This window comes from Furipterus horrens, unplaced genomic scaffold (assembly GCF_987537825.1).
Source record: "Furipterus horrens unplaced genomic scaffold, mFurHor1.1.pri manual_scaffold_17, whole genome shotgun sequence".
In the NCBI taxonomy this organism is placed as follows: domain Eukaryota; kingdom Metazoa; phylum Chordata; class Mammalia; order Chiroptera; family Furipteridae; genus Furipterus; species Furipterus horrens.
In genome coordinates this window covers 49,459,775-49,475,393 of record NW_028327187.1, presented here as the reverse complement: position 1 = coordinate 49,475,393, position 15,619 = coordinate 49,459,775, and the positions used below count along the sequence as shown (strand labels likewise).

At 44.7% G+C, this 15,619-nt stretch overlaps 1 protein-coding gene across 3 annotated transcripts; it reads left to right on the top strand.

Moving 5' to 3' along the window:
• Positions 1–5,127: 5,127 nt before the first annotated feature.
• RTL9 (retrotransposon Gag like 9) lies at positions 5,128–10,483 on the top strand. Of its 3 annotated transcripts, none has more exons than XM_090265097.1 (3): positions 5,137–7,040; positions 7,164–9,213; positions 9,743–10,483. In XM_090265097.1, exons 1-3 carry the CDS (start codon positions 5,137–5,139, stop codon positions 9,857–9,859), a joined length of 4,071 nt encoding a protein of 1,356 aa, XP_090121223.1. In that variant the 3' UTR covers positions 9,860–10,483. The 3 variants fall into 3 exon arrangements, with proteins under 3 accessions (XP_090121221.1, XP_090121223.1, XP_090121222.1); XM_090265096.1 differs by having other exon boundaries at positions 5,137–7,493; positions 7,572–9,213; XM_090265095.1 differs by having other exon boundaries at positions 5,128–9,213.
• Positions 10,484–15,619: the final 5,136 nt, after the last annotated feature.

Below are 15,619 nucleotides of genomic sequence, written 5' to 3'. Positions count from 1 at the left end.
AATGATCAAATGCCTTCCCCCAAACTCTAGGCTCTGAGTTCCTATACTTCAGTTACTTGAACTTCACCTTAAAGATTTTGACCAATTCTACCCTTGTCTGGGGGTTTAAAGGGTACTGATTCAGAAGGTTAGAGGGCTCTGGTAAACTTTTCTGCTAGTTCTACTCTAAACTTGTGCCCCAGTTCTAGAAAGAAGGCTGAGTAGCCCTGAGTCTGTGAACAAGCTCTCACCTGGTATGCTCAAAATTGGCATGTTTTTCTTGTCAGCTGTCTCAATGCCCTGGAGCCTCACTGTCAAATCCTAGCTCTGTGGCAGGGACACTGGTTGCCAGATTTCCTTCCACATCTCTAACACTGGGGAAAGTTGCCTTTGTTATCGCCATTGCAGAGCTCTGTGAAACTCCTATGGCCCATCCTCACAAATCCTGGTTTCCCTGCCCTTGAACTTTTTGCACTCTCTGACACTGCTCCACTCAGCCTCCAACCCAGTTCCATTACTTCTAACCCCTGCCCATGTCTGGCTCCCAGGACTCCTGTAGACTCCTGCAGATGGTATGTCTCATTTCTTGAGCCAGGACTGTTTCAGTCTCATCCCTTTACTTGTGTGAATCTCCTCTTTTGTTTGGGACAGCAGAGGCAGGCATAGTGGGCTGCTGCAACTATTGGGGGTGAGAGGAAACAAGGTGGAGTTGCATAGGCCAAGTGCTAAAGTGGAGCTTCTGGAGGGCTGTCAAGTGAAAGGCGGCCAGAGGCAAATGTCAGAGCCTATATAGAGGCAGGAATCTGGGACCAGAGAGACAGAGCAAGCACTAGCAAGTCATAAGCAGTGGGGCGGGTGGGTGGGCAGGCTGGCTGGCTGGCGGGCAGGAGGGGGTGTGGCAGGGGATAGCTAAGGGAGATTGCAGAGAACAGCTGCTGGTCTTGGGCCTTAGTTTAATGAACTGACTGGCTAGGCATGGGGCATAAGAGAATTGGCCATACTCAAAGAGTTAGGGCCACAAAGGACATGCTCTCCCTTTTCTCCTTATCTGGCAAGGTAAGACATTTCTGGGTTTTGTCTGGCATGTTCAGAGATTTTTCTGAAAATGGGAGGCAGATGTCTATGACTGCTCTTTTCACTCATCTTTCCCATTGCACTAATTAGTAGAGTAACCGAGGTGCCAGCAGGAAGCCAGTATTTCTTTTACTATACTCCATCTCAGGGATGTCTAAGGATGGAGATAGAGGAAAAAATCTTGGAAATGTGACTGAGTAAGAGGGAGAGAGGGCAGATCAGGTGGAGTTTTATAGCTCAGTGGAGAAGAGCAGGGAGTTCTGGAGTTGAACGGACCTGGGAATTTATGTGAATGCAGGAAAATTATTAAGTTTCTCTGGGCCTTAGTTTTCTCATTTGTAAGGTAAAGATAGAGTACTACCCAATGTCTTAGTGCTGCTGTGGATGCTAAATAAGATGATGTATGTAAACTGCCTTAGTTGAGTGCTGGTCAGCCAGTACATGCTCAAGAAATGTTCATTGTTAGGGTTTCTATTACTAGCATTATTATTAAGGAGGCAGAATCCCATGCAATTGATGACTTTTATGACATTGTCCCAAATGAGCAAGTGTTCTGTTTTTTAAAAGATTTTATTTATTATAAAAAAAGATTTTTTTTATTTATTTTTAGAAAAAGGGGAAGGAAGGGAGAGAGAAAGAGAGGGAGATAATCATCAATGTATGGTTGCCTGTCACAGGCCCCCAACTAGGGACCTGGCCTGCAACCCAGGTGTGACCCTGACTGGGAATTGAACCAGTGACCCTTTGGTTCACATGTCATCACTCAATCCACTGAGCCACACCAGCCAGGGTGCAAGTGTTCCATTTTTTGCATGAGCAGGCCAAAAATGTGATAGGGATGTGTCAACATTTTGTAATGTGTGTGTTAGTTTCGAAGTTATATGACAAGGAGCCCCTTCTGAGGATGCTTATAGGGGTGGGTCATAGGGATGAAGCTCTGTGATTGCTCACCCACGTGTCATCAGAGAAACTTGAAATTTGTTCATGCTGTAGACTGGGCTTCAGGTGAGCTATGGTCTAGGATGTCAGAAAGATAACTGAATGCAGTCTTAGAGATGCTAAAAGCTAGGCAACCCTGAGTAAGGGTGATAGTCAAATACATGCAGTTGTTACAGTTGCAGTGACCTTATTTTAGCCCAAACCCTGGAAAATTTGAGAAATATGGTAAAATTTAAATAATAATAATAATAATAATAATAATAATATCTATTGTGCAAAGTATTGTAAGATTCAAATGGGGATATTGCAAATACCTGTACACTATAGACAGTTTAAAATTGCATACAGTAGTGTACAGCTGCCTAACTTAGTGCCTGGAACATACTAAGTAAGCATTAAGTGGTGGTAGTAGTGATTGTTTTTCTTGTTATTAATAATAATAATGAAAATAAGCAGGCTTTTCTGCTCATGGAATGCTGCTCCCAGTTATTGATAAGATAAATGTTATCCTCTTTCGAGGAAAGACATTCAGGGACATTACAGTAGTAAAACAGGGACTAAATTACTGTCAGAACTCAATGGGCCCCAGGAGCTAATGATTTTCCTGGAGCAAAGGGTTATCTGATCTAGGTCTGCTAGTACCTTGGCTGGCTTAGGAATGATCTGGTAGGATAGAATATATCCCAGGAACTTGCACTTCTCACAGTTGTCCAGGAGGTGGTGGTGCAGCTTCATTTGATCCAGGACTGCTTAGGCACCTGGTAGCTAAGGTTGCTGGCATTTTTAGTATTTATAAACTGAGAGGCTGTACTGTGTGACTGAGTGGTTTGGTTTGAAAAGAAGAGTGGTGGGAGAGATATTTGCTACAGCTTCAAATGTGTTCATTGTTGCACAGCTTCTTTAACCAGATAGGCCAATTTCCGATGCTACATAGCTGGCAACACATACAAAAGGCCTCCATCACGAATCATTTCTTTTCTTTTTTAAAGTATATTTTATTGATTATGCTGTTAGAGTTGTCTCAATTTCTTTTCCCTTTGCTCCCCTCCACCCAGTACCCCTCTTCCCTCCAGCAATCCCACCCCCCTTAGTTCATGTCCTTGCATCGTGCATATAAGTTCTTTGACTTCACCCTTTCCTATATCATTCTTAACTTGTCCCTGTCTATTTTGTACCAACCGATTATGCTTCTTAGTCCCTGCACTACTTCCCCATTTCTCCCCCTCCCCCCTCCCAGCTGATAACCCTCCAAATGATCCCCATACCTATGATTCTGTTCCTATTCTGGTTTGCTTAGTTGGATTTTGTGTTTATTTTTTAGATTCAGTTGTTGATATTTGTGAGTTTGTTTTCATTTTAGTGTTCATAGTTTTGATCTTCTTTTTCTTAAGTAAGTCCCTTTGACATTTCATGTAATAATGGCTTGGTGATGAAGAACTTTAGCTTCACCTTGACTAGGAAGCACTTTATCTGCCCTTCCATTCCAAATTATAGCTTTGCTGGATAGAGTAATCTTGGTTGTAGGTCCTTGTTTTTCATCACTTTGAATACTTTCTGCCAGTCCCTTCTTGCCTGCAGTCTTTTGAGAAATCAGCTGATTGTCTTACAGGCACCCCTTTCTAGGTAACTCTCAGCTTTTCTCTGGCTGATTTTAAGATTCTCTCTTTATTTTTAATCTTTGGTGTTTTAATTATGATGTAAGTGTCTTGTTGTGGTCCTCTTTGGGTCTAGCTTGTTTGGGTCTTCATCCTTCCTAGACTTGTATGTCTGTTTCCTTTGCCAAATTTGGGAAGTTTTCCTTCAGTATTTTTCCAAACAAGTTTTCAATTTCTTGCTCTTCCTCTTCTCCTTCTGGCGCCCCTTATGATTTGGATGTTGGCACGTTTAAAGTTGTCCCAAAGGTTCGTAAGCCTTTCCTCATTTTTTTCAATTCTTATTTCTTTGTTCTGTACTGGTTGACTTTATATCTTCCTTATGTTCCAAATCATTGATTTGAATCACAGTTTCCTTCCTTTCGCCGTTGGTTTTGTGTGGATTTTCCTTCATTTCACTTATCTTAGCCTTCATTTCTTCCCTTCTGCATTTGCCATACTCAAGCAAATCTGTCAAGTCTGTGAGCATCTTTATCACCAGTGTTTTGAACTCTTTGTTAGGTCAGCTATTTCCTTGTCTATCAGGTTGGCTATCTCCTTGTCACTTAGTTCTCCCACCGGAACCTTGATCTATTCCCTCTTTTGGGCCATACTTCTCTGTCTCCTCAACTTGACCGCTTCCTGTGTTTGCCTCTGTGTCTTAGGTAGAGTTGTTGCACCTGTTACCTTGCAAGGGGAGGAGCTTTAGGTATTTGTCAGTGCAGGATGACCCATTTCACGACGTTATGGGGCTGTATGTGGGGGAGGGGTCTGAGAGGGAACAATGCCACTTGCTCAGCATTTGCCCCTTTTCCAGGCACTTCTCACACTTCCCATATAGGACTGGTGCCTCTCTAGCTGTTTTGCCTTCCCATGGTTCTAAGAGTAGGTGAGTCTTCAGACATTCTAGGACCATGGGATCCTTCTAAAAAAATGGAGTCTGTTGACAGACTGGCAGTTTCTTCCTCTGACCCAACCCCTACTGGTTTTCATAGTCTGAAGCAATAAGGCTTTATTTTCCCCGGTGCTGGAATTGTGAGCTGTGCAGTCTGGTCTGGTGCTGGGAGAGCTCACCAGAGTCCCTCCCTACTTTATTTTTAAATATGTAACTGCGTTTTTTGCCAGCCAGCCATAGCTGCTGTCGCTGCTGCCACACTGTCTCCTTTGCCCTGGCTCTACCCCTCCTGCCTGTCTAGACGAGTATTTCTTCTTTATATTTCTGTTTGTTGGACTTCCATGCAGTTCAATTTTCTTGTACTTCTGGTTATTTTTTTAGTTTTGTGGTAGTTGTATTCCTTCTTAGTTGTGGAGGAAGATGCAGTGTGTCTACCTATGCCTCCATCTTGGCCAGAAGTTCCACCCATGAATCATTTGTTTCTCAGTCTTCTTGATATTGGTTTTTGACTGCTAAACTTTTTTTTTTTTTTTTTTTACAGATTTTCTTGCTACTTGGGCTTCAGCAGGATCCCCAATATCATCACTTTGGGGACCTCCTCCTGTGGCCATGGCAGATATGTCAATACCCTTACATTCACCGCGATTCAACAATATGCTGAAGGACGAAAATGATGTCCCAAACATGGGGACAACCTTCTCTGGAACAATAATGGAGACAAGAGAAGAGGTCCAAACTCTGCAATCTCATGTACAGCCTATAACCTCAACTTCGGCATCAGACCCTGGAGGGATGTCCACACAGCTGATGACCTCACCAGACTTTGACACCATGTCCACACCTCTAATGGGAGTACAAAACTCTGGAGAATTGTCCTCACCACTAATGCCAGCCTCAGACTCTGGGACGCTGTCCCCATTGTTAATGCCAGCTTCAGATTCAGAGGCACTGTCCCCATTACTAATGCCAACCTCAGACTCTGGGGCACTGTCCCCATTGCTAATGCCAACCTCTGATTCTGGAACATTGTCCCCATTGCTGTCCACTTCAGACTACGGTCTAATGTCCCCAGGGCTAATGACAATTCCTGACTTTGGAACAATGTCCACAACACTAATGGAAGCACAAGATCCTGCAGAGATATCACCACTGGCCATGCCAACTACACCCTCTGGAGCGATGTCTACATCTATAATGAGCACAACATCCTCTGAAGAAATGTCCACACCATTGATGTTAACCTCAGATCCTGGAGAGATGTCCCCACTTCTAACGCCAGATGTAACCTCTGGAGTGATGTCCACACAACCAATGTCGGCTCCAGGCTCTGAAGCAATGTCACCACTTCAAATTACAGATGAAGACACTGAAGCAATGTCCAAAGTACTAATCACTGCCCTGGCTTCTGGAGAGATACCTTCACTGATAATGTCAGGCACAGACTCTGAAGCTATATCTTCATTGATAATGTCAGCCATAGCTTCTGGAGCAACACCAACCCATCCAACAAGCACCCAAGGCTCTGGGGAATTGTCCACCCAGCTAATGTCAGGCCCAGACTCCGGAGTAGTGTCTTCACTGTTAATGCCAACTCCAAGCTCTGGAGCAATGCCCACACTGCTTCTCTCAGGTTCAGATGCTGGAAAAATATCCACATTGCCAAAACCAGTCCCAGACACTGAAGCAATGTCCCCACTGCTAATGATGGCCCTAACACCTGAAGTGATGCCCACTCAGCTGATGCCAGATGAAAGCTCTGGGGTAATGTCCTCACAGTTAACACAAAATCTAGACTCTCAAATCATGTCTACTCCACAGATGAGAGCAACAGCCTCTGGGAGGACTTCCACACTGCCATTGAGAACTTCAGACCCTGGAGCAATGTCCACACCACAAATGAGAGCCCCAGCCTCTGGAAGTATGTCTACATTGCTAAAGGCAGTCTCAGACTCTGAAGCATTGTCCACCCCATTGGTGGCAGTCACAACCTCTGGAACAATGTCCACAGGGCAAATGTCAACCACAGCCTCTAGAGTGATGTCCACACAGGTAACAATGGGCAGAACTTCTGGAGCAACATCCACAGACTTTATGAAAGCCACAAACAATGGGGCAATATCCACACTGCCAATGAGAGCCCCAGCTTCCAGAATGATATCTACACCTCTAAGAAGAACTCCGGGTTCTGGAGCAATGTCCACACAGTCAGTTATTGCCCCAGACTGTGAAACAGTGTCCATGCTACAACTGACAGTCCCAGCCTCTGGGTCGATGTCCACACTGCAAATGAGAGCTCCTGTCTCTGGAGCAATGCCCATGTCGCAAAGGAGAACCATGGCCTCAGGAGTAACAGCTGTACCGCAAATGAGAGCCCAAGCCTCTGGAGCAATGTCCACAACGTCAACAGTAGACACAGCCTCAGGAGTGATGTCTATGCCACAAACAAGAGCTATGGCCTTGGGAGCATTGTCCAAGCCACTAATAACATCCAAAGCCTCAGAAACAATGTTCATGCAGCAGATGACAACCACAACTTCTGGAGAGATATCCACAATACTAATGAGTGGCACAGCTTCTGGAACCATGTCCATGCCACAGATAACAGACACTGCCTCTGCAGGAATGCCCACACTGCTAATGAGAGCTCATGCCTCTGCAGATATGTCCACACTACAAATGACAACTGTACCCTCTGAAACTGTGTCCACACGTCTAATGAGAACCCCAGGCCCTGGAGCAATGCCTACAGAACTAATGCGAACCACAACCTCTACAAAGGTCCCCAGGCAGCCAATGAGCACTCAAGAATCCGGAGGGATGTCCAGGTCACTTCCGAGATCTATGACCTCTGGAGGGATGTCTTTACTGCAGATGCAAGTCCCAGCCTCTCAAATAATATCCACACCAAAATTGAGATCCCCAGCCTCTGGGGAGATGTCTGCACCACAAATAAGAGCCTCAGACCCTGGAGAGATGTCTTCACTGCTCATAAGAAGTTCATCATCTGGAGAGATGACCCAACCACTAATGAGACACACAGCTTCTGGAGAGAGAGTCACACCTCTGAGACCCCCAGTTTATGGAGTGATGTCTCCTCCAAAAATGACAGCCATGACTTTTGGACAGGTGGCCATACCACAAATGAGTGCTCCAGTCTCTGGAGACATGTCCACACAGCTCACGAGATCCACAGCCTCTGCAGTAATGCCCATGCCTCAGATGACAGCCATGGCCTCTGGAGAGGTGTCCATACCACTGTTGAGAGCTCCAACCTCTGGGACAATGTTTACACCACAGATAATGCCCACAACTTCTGGAGAAATGTGCGTGCTATCAGAGCAAACCCCAGCATCTGGAATGATGTCCCCTCCACTATTAAGGGCTCCAGTATCTGGAATTATATCGACACCACTAAGGAGACCTTCTGCTTCTGAAGATGTATCCACAGAGTTAATGAGAGCTCTAGTCTCTGGAAAGACGTCCACTGTACAAACAACAGCCATGGCTTCTGGAGGGAAGCCCAAGCCATTCATGAGAGCAACAGCCTCTGGAACAATGCCCATGCCATTGGTGTCAGCCATGACTTCTGGAGAGATGTCTATGCCGCTAATGCAAAGCAAGGTCTCTGGATCAATGTCTACACTGCAGACAAGAGTCACAAGTTCTGGATCTATGTCCTTTCCAGAAACAAAATACTCAACTTCCAGAGGGATACTTGCACCACGGATGACAGCCTCCACTTCTGAAGCAATGTCCACACCACTTACGAGAGCCTCAGCTTCTGGAATGGTGTCCACACCATTTCTGAGAGCCACATCCTCTGGACGGATAGCCACACCACTAATGAGGGCCCCAGTCCCAGGTGCCATGACCATACCACGAATGACAGCCACAGCCATGTCCACACCACAAATGGCAGCCACAGCCTCTGTGGACAGCAAAGTCACAGACTCTGGAGAAACATCTGCCTCTCACAATAACTTCACAGCATCTGGATCAAAGTCCACACCACACACGGCTGCCACAACCCCTGAAACAATGAACCCACCACCAAAGGAAGTTCAATCCTTTGGCATGCTGACACCAACACTCTGTTACCTCTTAGAAGAACAGGAAGCAGCCCGGGGTTCATGCACTGAGGAGGAGGAGATGGAGATTGATGAGGAGAAGCAAATGAAGGGATTTTTGGATGATTCAGAGAAAATGGCATTTCTGGTGTCTCTTCATCTGGGGGCAGCGGAAAGGTTGTCCATCTTGCAGATGGAGGTAGGAAACCCCCTCTCAGATGAAAATAAGTCTTTCCTAAAAAGATCACAGGGCTTATATAATTCCCTCTCTGAGATAGACGTCCTCAGTGCTGTTCTTTGCCACCCCAAACAGGGCCATAAGTCAGTCAGGCAGTATGCCACTGACTTCCTGCTGCTCGCCCAACATTTGTCTTGGTCTGATGCCATTCTACAGAACAGGTTTCTGGAAGGACTCTCGGAAGCTGTTACCACCAAAATGGGACAGATCTTCCTGAAGGTGGCTGGCAGCCTAAAGGAGCTGATAGACAGGTCTCTCTATACTGAGTGCCAGCTGGCTGAAGAGAAGGATTCCCCGGGCAGCTCAAGCCAGGTTCTTCAGTCAGCCTATAAGCGGAATAATGAGGAGGCAATGAAGAATGAATGGAACTCTCATCAGCAGACTGAGGAGGTAATAATGGGTAAATATACTCAAGATTCTGAGCAGAAAAGTGAGGAGGAGATGATGAAGAATACATTCTGCCCCTTTAAGTAGAATAAGGAAGAGGCAAGGGGGAGGCATTGAGCTGCTAGATCATAACCTTCAACCTGGAGTTTCATCAGCAGGCTATTGTACTTACTTTGAGTGTATTAACCACTTTGAGAAACAAAGTTATTGAAGGCCTAGGATTGCTAAAGTACTAAGTATTCTGATTAGGAGAAGCTGGCTCGGCTCAGTCCCAACTTTCTATTTATTCCAAGTCCAATTCTAAGGGAGGGGACCCCTTTTGGGGGCTGTGTCTTACCTACAGCCACATGTGTTATGGGCCCAAGTCACTGGATAATTTGGCTACCCTACTTTTCTACCACACTATTGAGAAGTAATGTACATCAGGCAAGTTTCTTGATCTGCTAGGTTACTGAAATTATCCAAGCAGAATATCCCTTTGTCACAGTAAGCATGGCTCTTACCTCTGCTGTTTTGTTTTTCTCACTCACAGCACCAGCATGTTCCCAAACGCTGTTACTACCTGAAAGAGCATGGAGACCCCCAAGAAGGCCTACACAATCACCTTCGACAGAGCACAGGTCATCAGAAGGCCTCTACCAACAAGTAATGTTCCCTGGACTCTTCTGTGATATCTGACTCAGCTGCTAAACTTGAGGACTGGTTCCTGAGCCCATTCCATTCAATTACATTATAATCTTTGTGGCCTTTCCCCTTCAGCCTTCCCCTCCATGCACATCCCACCCTATCTTCCACTTAGGTGACACGACCTTCTCTTTTGCCCCATATGCCTGTGGTTTGCCCTGACAATCAGAGTATGAACTTCAAGAGTTCCTATCACCATCAAGACCACTTTTAGTTCTTGGTCCAGGGAGATGTCTAGGCAGGAGAAATGATGTCCTACCTCAAAAACACCTTAGAGTGTCTTGCCACATGTCATCAGGTAAACTTGAGGACTCCCTGATACCCATTTCACCTGACAGAGGAACCTATAAGGAGAGTGATACCCACTCCTACATAACACTTTTCACCCAGTAGACTTGTCATTATATGCTCCAACTCATAACATGTAAAATAGGTCTCCAGGGTGCTTGCCCTGTTTATAGTCTCCATCCTGAACCATTTGTGTTGACCCATAATAATGATCGTAATAATGGCTGATCTTTATTGATTATGTACTCTGACAGACACTGGGCTAATAAACCCTTGACAAGCACTATTTCACTACATTCTTACCACAACTCAAGTTGCTGTTGTATTGTCTGCTTCTGACTCTTGATCTGTTTTGTATAGCTCTTGTCCTTCAGTGTCAAATTTCTAGCACTGATGTCTGGGTGACCCCCTCAGCTATAAAGTTGCCCTCACTCCCCTTGGCTATTGTGCTTCATGTCCAGCACTCTTGATAAGAGTCTTGGTCTTTAAACAGGCATAGCTAGAACATAATGTGAGCAGTGTTTGCCTTCAGGTGATGGGATTATGGTGTTCTTATTTTCTTCTTTCTACTTCTCTGTACTTCCCAGATTCTCTACAGCAAGCACGTATTACATTTGTAATCATAAAAGTAAATAAACTTTATTTATAAAAAAGAGAATTAACTGTTGCCAATAGAATTTGATTTATTGAGTCCTTCATTCAGTCCCCATTTGTCATCTAACATGTACCAGCCACTGTTTCTGAGGACAGACAGATAAAAACCTTCACTGAAGGAAAATATCATTCCAGTGGAGGGAGGATGTAGATAATAAGCAAGAAAATTCACAAGTAAGATAGGTTGAAATTGCATTAAAGACTATGAAGACAAAAAACAAACAAACAGGAAAATGGGGAATATGATACTAATAGGGTCGATTTATTTATTCAATCATAGTCTATGTAATTGGGGTACTCAGATTTTTAAAAAACAGTAGGTGAGAGACTTCCAGCCAAGATGGAGGTGTAGACAGGCACGCTGCATCTCCCTCCACAACTAAGAAGGAATACAACTACCTCAAAACTAAAAACAGCCAGAAGTTCCAGAAAATCAAACTGCATGGAACTCCAGCAAACAAATATATAAAGAAGAAATACTCATCCAGCCAGGTAGGAGGGGCGGAACCAAGGCAGAGAGAATGCAGTGTGGTGGCGGCAGTAGTGGCAGGCCAGCAGAAGGTGCAGTCACACGTTTTAAGAAGTCAGAAGGGACACCTGGGGAGCGCTCCCAGCTCCTCACTGGACCTCACAACCCACAGTCCAAGCACCAGGGAAAATCAAGGCTCATTGCTTCTGATTGTGTGGACCAGTTGGGGTTGGAGTGGAGGCAGAAACTGCCAGTCTCAGCAGAATCCACTTGTTTAAGGGGCCCCACAATCCTAGAACGTCCGCAGACCCACCCACTCTGGGAACGACGACCAGGGCAGCAGCTAGAGGGGTGCCAGTCTGGTGTGGAAGTGGGAGAGGTGCCTAGAAAAGGGGCGAGTGCTGGGCAGGTGGCATCGTTCCGTCTCAGATGCCTCCCCCACATACAGCGCCACAACGTGGTGGAACAGGTTGCCCTGTACTGACAAATCCCTAAGGCTCCACCCCTTAAAAAAATAACAGGAGCGACAACTCTATCTGGGACGCAAAGGCAAACAAACACAGGAGCCTGTCAGAATAAGGAGAGAGAGAAGTATAGCCCAAAAGGGGAAACGAATCAAGGTTCCAGTGGGAGAACTAAGCGATGAGGAGATAGCCAACCTCACAGATGAGGAGATAGACAGCGTAACAGATGCAGAATTTAAAACACTGCTAATAAAGATGTTCACAGGCTTGACAGATATACTTGAGTATGGCAAACGCAGAAGAGAAGAAGTGAAGGCTATGCTAAGTGAAACGAAGGAAAATCCACACAAAACCAATGGTGAGGGAAGGAGATCGGGGTTTAAATCAATGATTTGGAACATAAGAAAGAAAACAACAGTCAACCAGTGCAGAATGAGGAAGCAAGAATTGAAAAAAATGAAGAAAACTTCCCAAATTTTGTGAAGGAGATGGACATACAGGTCCCGGAAGCACAGAGGGTCCCAGGTGAGCTGGACCCAGAGGGGATCACACCAGGACACATCATTATTGATATGCCAAAGGTGAAAGATAAAGACAGAGTCCTGGGGGCAGCAGGAGAGAGGCAGAGAGTTGCCTACAGGGCGGTGCCTATAGGACTATCAGCTGATTTCTCAGAGGACACTTTGCAGGCAGGAAGGGACTGGCAAGCAGTATTCAATGTGATTAAAGGCAACCCACAACCAAGAATACTCTATCCAGCAAAGCTATCATTTGAAATGGAAGGGCAGATGAAGTGCTTCCCAGACAAGGTGAAGCTAAAGGAGTTCATCATCACCAAGCCATTATTATATGAAATGTCAAAGGGACTTAGTTAAGAAAAAGAAGATCAAAACTGTGAACACTAAAATGACAACAAACTCACAACTATCAACAACTGAATCTAAAAAGTAAAAACAAAATCCAACTAAGCAAACCAGAATAAGAACAGAATCATAGGTATGGGGATCATTTGGAGGGTTATCAGCTGGGAAGGTGGAGGGGCAGAAATGGGGAAATGGTGCAAGGACTAAGTAGCATAATCAGTTGGTACAAAATAGGCAGGGGGATGTTAAGAATAATATATAAAAGGGTGAAGCCAAAGAACTTATATGCATGACCCATGGACATGAACTAAGGGGAGTGAGATTCCTGGAGGGAAGGGGGGTACTGGGAAGAGGGGAGCAAAGGGGAAAAATTGGAACTACTGTAAAAACATAATCAATAAAATATACTTAAAAATAAAAAAATAAAAACAGTAGGTGATATGATTAGAAACATGTTTTAGAATTTTAACTTGGCAACAGTTAGGAGGATGGGGGAAGGGATCAGAGAGCAATGATGAGCTTCCTACTGTAATAGTATAGGTGACTGACTGACCAGATGACCCAATCTAGGTCTATAGCAGCAGGGATGGAAAGAGAGGGATGGGAACCAAATCCCCTTTGAAGACTTAAGTCTGCTTTTCCATTACCCTAAACATTGGGTGTGATTCAAGGAAGAGGAAAATGATTCTTGGAAAAAACAAAGATTGGCAGACAAATTGGCAGTCCTATGGTAATATAGATAAGAAACTGGCTCTGCAGGCTGCCAGCAGATGCATCAATCACCAGTGCTGTTGTACTGGAAAAAGAGGGTGCAATAAGTTGGGAAACCAAAATTCCAGCCAGGAAGGCTGTGGGCCTCTAGGAACCCTTTTGGCTCACACATGGCCCAGTCCAGGACCTAGTGAACTTTGGATATCTGTGTTCGCCAGGATTGCTCTTAAATTGGGAAAGCACCGTTGACCTTACTCTCCACTGTAAAAGATATCTGATGGAATAGAATCACAATTTGTGTCTGGGTGATGTGTATGGGAAGGAAAATGTCTTTAAAAGTAAAACTGATTATCTATAGCCACAATATTGGAGAAAAATAACACTCTTTTCTTTGTTTTTCTCCCTAGTGTTCCCCACTTTGTTTCTGCCTCTCCATTCCTTAAAGCTAACTCACTAGAGATAAGTGGAACAAATAAAGCCCACTTATACCCTGGTGGAGCTCACTTCCTGCTCCTCTACCCACCCAAAATGTTATATTTAGAATTGTTCTAGAGCCACTCAACATCTACATGGAGCTGAGCAACCATATGCCTAAGTACTTGAGACTATTTTGTCTGTTGTAAAATGGTGTTTCAAGTTTCTGAAAGCCTCACTGGCCTGTGGGTAAAAATAAGGTTCCATAAAAACTCAGATGTCACTGACCCCAGTCCTCATCTGTGTGTTACAAAATTCAACACCTTGAAGGTTTCCTCTGGTTGTTTGTGGAAGACCCAAGCAGTTTTACTTACTCTGAGATAGTCCTCTTGTGTTTTCTTCCTATCCTACCTTGGGGTGGTCATCTGACCACATTGCTAAATGAGGGCAGCCCCTCCACCCTGCCCCAGCTGCTGGTGAGTGCCTCTGGCTGTGGGAATATGAAGGTCCCTGCCGGGGTGTGGTGTGTGGATTCTGCAAATCCACAAGAGGCCTGAATGGTGCTGTTCTCCCTTTAGGCAGCTTTGGCTAAGGCCACTGATGAAGTCATGAGGGGTAGGGAGTTGGAGGGGTGTGTGAGGGGTTGGAGGGGTGTGTGAGGGGTTTAAGGGGTGGAGTTGGGGAGTGGGGGTGGTAATTCTTCTCCCCATTCTGTACCACACTTTGTCATCTAGACACTGAAACAGCATTGCTTCTATCTGACATCTCGTTGAAGCCCATGTGAAAAGAGAAGCTTCAGCTTCTTCCTGCAACAAACTCACCTGCTGCTACCACCCCCTTTGCCCCAATTCAGACTTTCAGACTTCGTTCCTGTGCCTAGAGAACAAAAAACATCAAGTCCTCTATTCAGACCCAACCTTTAGCTCTGATTTCCAAAATTTCCACCTGGTCTCTATTTATGCCCCTAAAGAACTATAAATCCACAGATCTCTTCAAAACCACATCATCCTTGTGAATAGATACCAGAAACTCTCTCCACACACCTAGTCCTTGGGGCCCAGATGGAAAGGAAATATCACTGTATTTTGTTCATCCAGCTTTCTACCGTCCTTTCACTCATCACTTGGTCTCTGTCTCTGCCCCTCAGGGACCAGTAGTATATAAAACCTTATCTTCATAAATGTATAATTTTATTTGAAAAAAATTCTCCTAAAGACTACTTTCTCAAACCAAAGTACAGGCTTGGGCTGCCACTGAATGACCAATGACTCAGAGAGTTTCCAGACATTTCTGAGTCTCACTTTGAGCTCAGCTAAGATCCCACTATACTGGACTTGTTTTGTCAGATCAAATACAGGACTTCTTTGCCTCATTTTTTCCCAACAGACTTCAGACTTTAAGGCACTATCAGCCTCATTCTCCAACCAGAATATTACAGATAAAACAAATTGTCCTACCTCAGAGTATAGAGGGATTTTTTTACATGTATCTCTTTCCTTCTCACCTGGTCTGAAAACTGCATCATGAAGAGTTGTGGGGCAGGGAGGCAGGCTGCTTGATCCTTTGTGATCTAATGTAGGAGTTAGAGGAGAGTAGATGGTATAGCAGTTTGAAATGACTGTTGGAGGAGGAAGCCTGACTTTGAGTACCTTTGTCTCTCTAACAAGCTGGGTAGTTCTAAACAGGCCACTTTACCTTTCAGAGCCTCAGTTTCTTCTTTTCCAGATGGGTATAATCATCACCATTCTGCTAACCTCACAGCTTCAGGGGATAAAGTTTGTAAAAATGTTTGCAAAAATCAAGTGCAAAATGGACGAATGTTAATATCTTGTTATTATATGTAAACCTAAGTTTAGCACTTA

Excerpts from the sequence above, each read along its gene's own strand:
- RTL9 (XM_090265095.1), top strand. The coding sequence starts at position 5,128 with ATGGCAGATATGTCAATACCCTTACATTCACCGCGATTCAACAATATG. Across the intron at positions 9,214-9,742 it reads CTCATCAGCAGACTGAGGAG|CACCAGCATGTTCCCAAACG; the intron begins GTAATAATGGGT and ends TCTCACTCACAG.